At 40.3% G+C, this 9,811-nt stretch overlaps 1 protein-coding gene across 2 annotated transcripts; it reads left to right on the forward strand.

The window, feature by feature from the left end:
* The first annotated feature begins 1 nt into the window (after window position 1).
* Window positions 2–3,540, forward strand: PTRHD1 (peptidyl-tRNA hydrolase domain containing 1). 2 transcript variants are annotated; one of them, XM_079109642.1, is made up of 2 exons: window positions 2–358; window positions 3,215–3,540. In XM_079109642.1, exons 1-2 carry the CDS (start codon window positions 107–109, stop codon window positions 3,383–3,385), a joined length of 423 nt encoding a protein of 140 aa, XP_078965768.1. In that variant the 5' UTR covers window positions 2–106; the 3' UTR covers window positions 3,386–3,540. The 2 variants fall into 2 exon arrangements, 1 of the variants encoding a protein (XP_078965768.1); XR_013758949.1 differs by lacking the exon at window positions 2–358 and adding an exon at window positions 401–857 and having other exon boundaries at window positions 3,215–3,354.
* Window positions 3,541–9,811: the final 6,271 nt, after the last annotated feature.

Raw genomic sequence — 9,811 nt, forward strand, 5'->3', positions numbered from 1 at the left:
AATTCCCGCCGTCCCCGCCTTCAAACACCAGCGTCAGTCCCAGCGTGCTTTGCGCTCCTGCCGTACAAAAACATGGCAGCGCTCAGGGCCCCTCCCTAATCCCAGGATGCACCGGGGAGCAGGCCTGGCCTTTCAGGTTGTCAGAAAGATGGCGTCTTCTGGGGCGGAGCCGCAGATCCTGGTACAATACTTGGTGTTACGAAAAGATCTATCGCAGGCTCCGTTCTCCTGGCCGGCGGGCGCATTGGTAGCGCAGGCTTGTCATGCAGCCACTGCAGCCTTGCACCTTCACCGCGACCACCCGCACACCTCGGCTTACCTCGGGGACCTGGGGCGCATGCGTAAAGTGGTTCTCGAGGTGAGGCCCCCAGGCTAAGGGGAGGGACTTTGAGGACGCCGAGACCGGAAGTGGGTGTGGCCTAACTTGGTGGGGTAGGTGTGGTCTGAGTGGGCAGGAATTACTAACTTTTAGACTTTGGAAAGGGTTCTGGGTCTTGGGCTGTTTAACCGAGGATCCCTTCCTTGGACCTTCACACACTCTGGTTTGTGAAGAATGGACTTCGGGCTCGTTAGTAAGAACGGGTCGGCACCCTTTTGGGCTCACCGGAAACTGGTGGCGCCTACGTCCCTTACGTCCCTTACAGGTACGTAGGCGCCTCTAAGGGAGGAGAATGGGGGAGCGTGCCCTTCCCCTCCTACTTTTCCTCTGGCCTTTCTGCCTCCGCACTGACTAGCCCTGTATAGCTGTGCGCAGATGTCCTGCCGCCTGGGAAACCAACTCAGAAGGGATTTGGATACAAAATTTCCTTTTCGTCTTTGAGGCAGTGAGAAGTAAAGTGAAATATGCATTTACCTAGGTATGACGCCACATTATTTGTAAATAGGTATTTAAATATAAATCGAACCTACCATCGAAAATACCAGACACCAAGGGTGTACACCTTTTAAAATAGCGATAAGTTTCCTTTTGTAGAGGACCAGACAGATCTTTCTTACTCTTTGACTTGCAGTTATGCAGCTGGAAGTCCTTTACCTCCTAAAAAATCAGATGCAACCAAAGACCTTTGCGCAGTGATTTGTACTGGTAAAAATAATGTAGAAATATTAAATTTCCAGTCCGAGAATTGGTTAATTTGTGCCCTTATAAAGTATTATTCTGTAATTAGCTGAAATCATGTTTTGAAGCATATTTAGTGGCATATGAGTGCTCATGACATGAAACTAGGTGAGTTATATTATATATACAGAATGATTTAAATTTTGAAAGGACATGAAACCGAAAGCTCGGTCCTTGATCAAGGACACAATTTTGAGAAAATGGAAAAAGTTTTATTGCTTTGCTAGCAAAGGAGAAACACAGGGAATCATGTCCCAGAGGCTGTGATTCTGTCCTTTTAAAGGAATTCTTCAAAGGCTGCGTTCCAGGTATGCCCTGACTGGGGGCCCCAGGGTGCCCTGGTGGTGTGTTAACATTCACTTGTTAATTTGGGAGAGATTCACTTCCTTGATCTTCTGGCAGATATCTCCTTCCTGTGGTGCACAAATAACTCAAGATAATCTTCACCCCGCCCCTGGTTAGGGAGGAGAAGAGGGAGAAGAGGAAAAGTAAGACATGTCCCTTTTTAAAATAAACCTGAGCTATATTCAAAAGGTGAAGTGGACCAGTGTTACAGAAATACATGTGAATATTTACTAGATGGTGGGATTTTTGTTATTTCCTTATGTTTCTCTATATTTTTAAATTTTCCACATCAGTCACATGTTTTGTAATGAGGAAAAAAAAAAAAAAAAAAACGGCTTAAAAAAAGAAAACAACAGAAACCTGGAGTGCAGGAGTGGGACAGTTCCTTCATGGATGACTGACAGAGGATCTTTCAAAGAAAAAAAAAAAGGGAGAGAGAGAGAGAGAAATAGCCTTGGGTAGTGAAACAGCAAGCAGTAGTCTTTAGGAAAATGTCTTGGGAATCTGAGTAGGCAGAAAAGCAGGAGTCAGGTAGCTTTGCATTTAGATTCTTTTTTATAAAAGAGGACTTACAAAAATCTGGCTCAAGACTCATTCCTCAGGCAAGACATCTGAAGCCCACAGGAAACTAATGGACATCCCTCTGATAGTTGTTGGCCGTGAGTAAGATTCGGACTTAGGAGTCATTGCTGATTAAATTACTGCTCCATAGCTATAAGGTTGAATAAAATATAAGCCAGTGTCAAGATTAAGTACATCTATTAGTGTTTATTACGTGCCAGTCACAGGTCTAAGCCTAATTTCACTGAATTCTCATTACTGCTAGGAAGCATTATCATCCTTTTTCACAAAGTAGAAATGGAGGCCCTGCTAAGTCACATAACTTATTCAAGGTCACACAACCAATAGGTGATTAAGCAAGAGTTTGAAGTTCAGCAGTCTGTTTCCAGAGACTTACCCCATTGTCCTGTGCTGCTGCCCAGAGCAACAAGGTGGGGAGGGGGATGTGGCATTGATGCCTCTAGCATGACTTTACCTGAGGGACTTAGCCTGATGAGTGACAATCCTAGCATTCACCAACTTGATAAGGGAAGCCTCCAGTTATCTTAGTGGCCTCTGCCTTCATAGGCAAAAAAATGTATCTTAAGTAAAATCACACACTCATTTTCTTCATTTTCTGAGTTATAGTTTTAATACTTCCTGCAATGGGATTCAGCCTGCGCTTTCTGAAGTGGGTGATAAGGATGACCCAGAAATAATTTCAGAAAAATGTTAGAGAATAGTTTGTTCTCCCTTTCATAATAAAAAGCAGGAGCTATCCCAGCAGAAGGAAAACTTCTAGGTTTGGGGCCTGGGGGGATTGGAGGGGGGGAGGAAGGTGCATGTCATTTTAGAAATCCTTTCAGTAATCAGCTCTTAAAGTTCTAGCTGGCCGAAGAAATAGGGATAGCTGTTATGAACACCAGCTATAGGAGAACTAGAGAATGTAAGGGGCATAATTACAACATCCTAGGATTTTATAACAGGACTATTAGGCTTCTCCCTGCTCCTCACCTCCCCAGTCACTTATCTGAGATCCTGCAGAGAGTGAATGGCAACCCAGAGAATGAAACTGTTGCTCTGCAGTTCCTTTGGTTAAATGGTGTCTTCAGTTTCAGTTAAGAGAAATACACACATACCCTTGTATTTGTGGGCTTTTGACATTTTCTAAATGGGCTACTCAGTCTGTGCTATGTGTTCTGTTTGTTATAGGCCCCAGATGAGACTACCCTAAAGGAGCTGGCTGAGACCCTGCAGCAGAAGAACATTGACCACATGCTATGGCTTGAGCAGCCAGAGAATATCGCCACTTGCATTGCACTCCGGCCATACCCTAGAGAAGAAGTGAACCAGTATTTGAAAAAATTCCGATTGTTCAAATGACTGCTGCTTTGGTATAGTTGAATATCAGCTGGGTCCAGAAGTAGAATTCCATCCATCCCTAAGCATGATGTACTCCTTTCAGTGTCAGTTTACTCTTTCAGTTGTGGTTTCCTGAGAATCCCACACATGTTCAAATTAAAGTTGTCATTAATAAATACTTCCTCCTATTATTAATTAGTTCAAATGAGGAAAGTAGGTGAACAGCAATATTATCTATGGGCCATTAACCCAAATAGAAGATTTACTTTAACCCTGGTATGAGGAATTGAGGAAACTCACATATTGTTATGAATAATGGAGTTTTTTTTCCCCCCTCGCAGTAGGGGATTGAATCCAGTGGCACTCTTAACACTGAGCTACACAGTCTGTGTCTTTTGATTGATGAGGTTAGGCCATTAATGTTCAGGGTTATTATTGAGATATGATTTGTGTTTCCAGTCATTTGGGTTTATTTCTAGTTTTTAATTTGAAATAGTTTCTCCTTTGATTGACTATTCCTGTAGTGTAGTTCCTCCCTTTTCTGGTTTTCACTTTTTTTTTTTTTTTCTGTTTCCTCCTCATGGAATATTTTGCTGAGAATATTCTGTAGTGCAGGCTTTCTAGTTGCAAATTCTTTTAACTTTTGTTTATCATGGAAGGCTTTTATTTCACCTTCAAATCTGAAGCTTAATTTTGCCAGATACAGGATTTTGAGTTTCTGTCCATTTTCTTGGAGAGCTTGATATATGTTATTCCAGGACCTCCTAACTTTGAGGGCCTGGTTTGAGAAATCATCTTAGATCCGAATTGATTTCCCCCTGTATGTAATCTGATATTTCTCTTGCAGCCTTTAAAATTCTATTCTTATTCTTTATGTTAGGCATTTTTATTATAATGTGCCTTGGCGTGGGTCTTTTGTAATTTTGTACATTTGGAGGTACTGTAAGCCTCTTGTATTTGATTTTCCATTTCATTCTTTAGGTTTGGGAAATTTTCTGATAGTATTACATTGAAAAGATTATGCATTCCTTTAGTTTGTATCTTCGCACCTTCAATTATCCCAGTAAATCTTAAATTTGGTCTTTTCATGTTATCCCATAGTTCCGTTTATGGTTTCTTAACATCTTCTCTCCACGGTCAACTCTATTTTCAAGATTATATATTTTGTCTTCATTGCCTGAGGTTCTGTTATCCAGGTGAACTAGTCTGTTGGTGATGCTTTCTATTGAATTTTTAATTTGGTTTATTGTTTCCTTCATTTCAAGGATTTGTGTTTAGTTGTTCTTTTTTTCAGGATCTCTATATCTTTATTGAAGTGATCTTTTGCTACCTTTATTTGCTGTCTTACATCATCCTTTACTTTGCAAATCAGTTTAACTATGTACTTGCTAAACTCCTTCTCTGATATTTCTTCCACTGTGGATAGATTCTGTTATTGGAGTATCTTGGTTTGTTTGGGGCAATTTGTTCCCTTTCTTTTTCATAGTTTGTGTGTCTACCCATCTAATAGTATGGATCTGAAGCGGTAGAGTTTCTACCCTGTGGACTTACAGTGTTCCTGAAGGTTTTCAGTACCTCCTTCTTTAAGGGGAGAAAAATAATAACAACACGCAATGCAAACAGTATACAGCATTAAACCAAATAGTTCCTACTATGATGTCTGCAATGTTAATTATCACAATAAACAGAAATGATATGATCGTTTTATTACCTACAATAAAAACAGCAAGTTTGCAAAAGGGTTTATATAATTTCAAATGGTGGACAGAGAGAGAATACAAGTGATATAGAATGTGAAGATTATGAGGGAGGAAGAGAGAAGAAGTAAAAAATTAAACGGAAGAGTGAAAGAGAACAATAGAGATTGGCTGTTAGCTGAAAAAGAATCAAAGAAAACAGGAGAAAATATATATATATATATAAAATGTAAAAATTAAAAAAACAAAAATCAAAACAAACCTAAAATATACTAATCAAACATCATAATTCACAAAATACTAATCCATGAAAAATAACTGGCTTCAAAATTGCTAGAAATGAGAAAAAAAATGTGAATATGTATAAGTGTCCATGTACTATTAAGGTCACAAATAAACAGAGAAAAAGAATCTTAAAAAAAAATCTTGATGAAAAGTTAAAGAATCTTTCCATTGGAGATCAAAAGATTCTCAGTTTCTTTTCTGAGAAACTGTTTTAAGTGGTGTTGTCTGGAGCGTGATGCTAGAGTGAGAAAGGTAATCCCACAGGCGAATGAATTCCTTATTTCTTACTCATATCTAGTTATATTTCATTGAGTCTAAGACAACATCAACTTTAAGATGAAACATTGTTTTATGTATTGTTAAGAAATACTATCAATGGGGCTCAGTGGCACATACTTGTAATCCCAGCAACTTGGGAGGTTGAGGCAGGAGGATTGCAAGTTCTAGGCCAACCTCAGGAACTTAGCAAGACCTTTTCTCAAAATTTAAAAAATATTTTTAAAAAGGCTGGGGATGTAGCTCAGTGGTAGAGCACTCCTGGTTTCAATCCCCAGTACTGCCCCAACTCCAATAAAGCAAGACAAGAAACTGATTCTAAGATGTATTTTAATATCAAAAAAATTTAAATATTTATACACACATATATATTACATTTGATGAAAGTTGTCCTGTTCTATAGCTGTTTTCTTATAATCCGTGTGCTGCTACCCTCTGTTTTGCTTCTCAGAGTGGCCCACTGATCTACCTCCGGTGTATGCAGTACCAATGTAGCAGATGTTCTGCTGCCAGGTGTATATAGATGGGAGCACTGAACACCCTGCTCAGTAGAGCTACTACTTGTCCATGTAATAATGCTGGGACGCCTTAGCTTAGCCTCCAGGCTCTCCCCATTTATATTCCATACCTATCTTTTTAGTTGAATATTCTCTTCCCTTATTTATACTCAGTGTTTCAACAGTCATACCAGTTGCTCTTCTCATCTGTGGCCTGGGAGTTACTGTTCTTTCCCTCCCTTTTCTGCCTCTGGATTCCACTTAAATTATTTGCACCTCAAGTGCTATCACCTTAAAGTCTTATCCAGCCAAAAATGGTTGTTCTTCTCTCTGAATACCTATAACTGTACAGTGTTGAAAATACTGATATAAACATTTGGACACATCTATAGAAATTGCTGAAACACCTGTGAAGCAAAGTTCAGAGGATAATTTGTTAAACAGACACATGTTGCATGTCTGCTGTGGCAGCTATACTAAGAGCTAAAAATATTAAAATGAGTGTATGAACTGCTCCCCCTCACTGTAATGAAATACCTGAGATAGTTAACTTATAAAGAGAAAAGGCTTATTTTGCCTTCAGTTTTGGAAGTTCCAGTCCAAGATTGGTTGAATTCATGCTTTGGAATTCGGGTGGGGGTACTGGATGCAAAGGTGGGGAACAAGTAGTAAAAGCAAACTGGTTGCCTCAGGGTCAGGAAGCAAGAGAATGAGGAAGAGGCTGGGGTCCCACAATGCCCCTTAGAGGGCACACCCCCAATGCTGTAAAGACCTCCCACTAGGCCCCATCTCTGAAAGGTTGCCCCACCTCCCAGTAGGGCCACCCTAGGGACTTACCCAAACCATAGCATGAATAAAAGAGTTTTTGCCATCAGATAGCTGAGCATCTAATAAGAAGACAGATAATTATTATAGAATTGTATATCTCTTAGATAACATTGTAGTAAGATATTAGATACTGGGCTGGGGAGATAGCTCAGCTAGTAGAGTGCTTGCCTTGCAAGCAGAAGGCCCTGAGTTTGATCCCCAGTACTGCCAAAAAAAAAAAAAAAAAAAAAAAAAGTAAAGATATTAGATACTAAGATTTTCCTTTAAAAGAGGTAGTCACTTGAGTAAATAAGGCCTCCCAGGGAGAACTAGTACAGTGCTGAGGGTAGAACCAATTCCAGGAGAGAGTACTAAAACTGGAATAAGATTTCAGTAAATAGGAACTGAAAACATTTAACAATTAGGAATGAAGGCACTGAATGAGAAATTCAGTGAAGGCAGTTTAAATAGCATAATGAGGATGGAAATCTGATTGTAGACTACTGAGACAAGAATGGGCGGGGAGGTATGAGCTGCGAACTGTCCTTTTAAGAAGTTTGAAACAGAAAAGAGGATATTGATTGGGGACTGGAAAGGTGAATGCTAGGTCCCATTGGGGAATTTTTTTAGATGCTTGAGCCAGTTGGTAGGTAAAGAGAAGGGGGTTAAACAAAGGTGTTATGGTTTGGTTATGAGGTATCTTCTAAAAGCTCCTGTTAATGCAGGAACATTCAGAAGTACAACTATTAGATTAAGATAGCTATGACCTAATCAGTCCATCTTTAGTTTGAATGAGCTGACTGGTAACTGTAGGCATGTGGGGCATGGCTGGTCACTGAGACATGCCCCAAAGGGTATATCTTCCTTATAACTCCTTCCCCCTACCCTCTCCTGACCCTGCCATGAGTTGAACTACTTTCCTCTGCTGGGTCTTTTCCCCCACTATGTGGTACCTCACTTTGGGCTCAGAGTATTGGTGTCAGCCATCTAAAATTGCGAGTCCCAAATAAACTTCTTCCTCTAAGTTGTTCTTGTCAGATATTTTGGTCACAATGATGGAAAAGTTGACTAAAACAAGAGGAGAGATTAAAGTTACTAAATAGAATAACTGATAAAAGAAGTTTAGAGATAAAAAAATAAAAATAAAAAAAAGAAGTTCAGAGATGCTGGGCTTAGTGGCATACTCCTATACTCCCAGCAATTTGAGAGGCTGAGGCTTGCAAGTTCCAGGCTATCCGTGGCAACTTAGTGAGGCTTTAAGCAACTTGGCAAGACCCTATCTCAAAATGTGGCTCAGTGATTAAGCATTTCTGGCTTCAATCCTTGGTACCAAAATAAATAAATAAAATCCAGAGAAAATAGCAAGAGGTGGGGTCAAGGACATAGGGAAGAACTGGACTTGAATTGAGAGATGGGGAAAACTTTTTTGAGTCTGCAAGAAAGACAGTGGCGGAAGGTATAGCTGTCCACAAATTCATAGAATGGAGGAGGAATAAAGTTGACATTGACCTCACCTACTGATTTTTTTCCTATGAAAAAGGAGGCATATAATCCTTGATGACACTGAATGTACTTACTGTGCACTGTATTAAATGGCTTACCATAGTGACAGGAACCCAGGCTGGTATCAAACTGCCTGAGTCCAGATCTGGCTCTCATGCTTTCAAGCTCTGTGAGTGTGGGCAAGCCACTCAACTTCCCTGAGCCCCATTTCCTCATCTGCAAAATAGGAATTTATAGAACTGTGTGGATTAAATGCATATTTGTTTATGCAAATCCTGTGACAGTGCCAGGGTGCTTGGTGCTGCAACCTAAGCATAGGAAGTTACAGGAGACACCACCTCAAAGAGCTGCCCTCAGAGAGCTCTCGGTCAACTAATACAGTTGTCCAATTCTTCTGCTGTCTGGGAGTGATGCCATCCACAGATCATCAAGCAGTCCCTGATATTTCCATTCAAGCCAATTAGGAAAATTTCCAATTGACACTGCATTTAAAATTTTTTGTTTTAAATTTGTTAATTCTGAATTCTACAGTAAAACAGTGATAAAGAGGGAGAGAGGCAAGTGTCCGCACATGGCATGAACTTCTTCCTAAGTGGGGAAAGGACAGGTAGGCAGGTGAATGAGAGGAAGAAGTAGGGAGTGACAGGTTTTCTTATTAGTATCTGCTTAGACTGTAAACTAGACCAGTGGTTCTCAAATGGTGGTGTGGTCCTGTAGATCAGCATCATTAATCTTAGAAATGCCACCTCTCAGGTCCTACAGAAGACCCACTGATTCAGAACTCTGCTACTGCCTAGAAGCAGCTGGGCCCCCCAAAATAACCAACCTAAAAGGTAAACAATAAGTGTGTATACCTTGCTCATTAGGAGTCAAGATGAGATCAGAAATCTGGATCTAAGTATACGATACATCTGCCACATAGGCTAAGGTCACAAAAAGTGATATATTCTCTAACAGCAAAGATGATGCTGCAAGCCACAGGGTAGATGATATACCCTTGAAAAGAATCTCCAACGCTCTGGTAAGTTTCTTATACTGGAAAAACAGTTTATAATTAACAAAGTGCTTCCATACTACTCAGTTCTGAGAATTGTATGATGCAGGCAGTCTTGTCTCAGAGTTTACAGATTTGGAAAAACTTTGAGTTGCCCAAGATCAAAGTCAGTGGCAAAACTGGGATTGAAAACTAGGTCTTCTATCGGTTCAGTTTTCTTACCTTCTCATAGCTGGTTACTAATTTGGTCTTTCCTCCACACAGATACAAGTTAGAGGGGGTGGTTTGGGAAGGGGTCACAGGTAGTTCAAGCACAGGAAAACTGTAGCTGTCATTTGAAATTGGTTAATTGACATTCTGGATTATAAATCAGCCTCCTATGACTGTG

Source organism: Sciurus vulgaris, assembly GCF_902686455.1.
Source record: "Sciurus vulgaris genome assembly, chromosome: 14".
NCBI lineage: Eukaryota > Metazoa > Chordata > Mammalia > Rodentia > Sciuridae > Sciurus > Sciurus vulgaris.

Excerpts from the sequence above, each read along its gene's own strand:
- PTRHD1 (XM_079109642.1), top strand. The coding sequence starts at position 107 with ATGCACCGGGGAGCAGGCCTGGCCTTTCAGGTTGTCAGAAAGATGGCG. Across the intron at positions 359-3,214 it reads TGCGTAAAGTGGTTCTCGAG|GCCCCAGATGAGACTACCCT; the intron begins GTGAGGCCCCCA and ends TGTTTGTTATAG.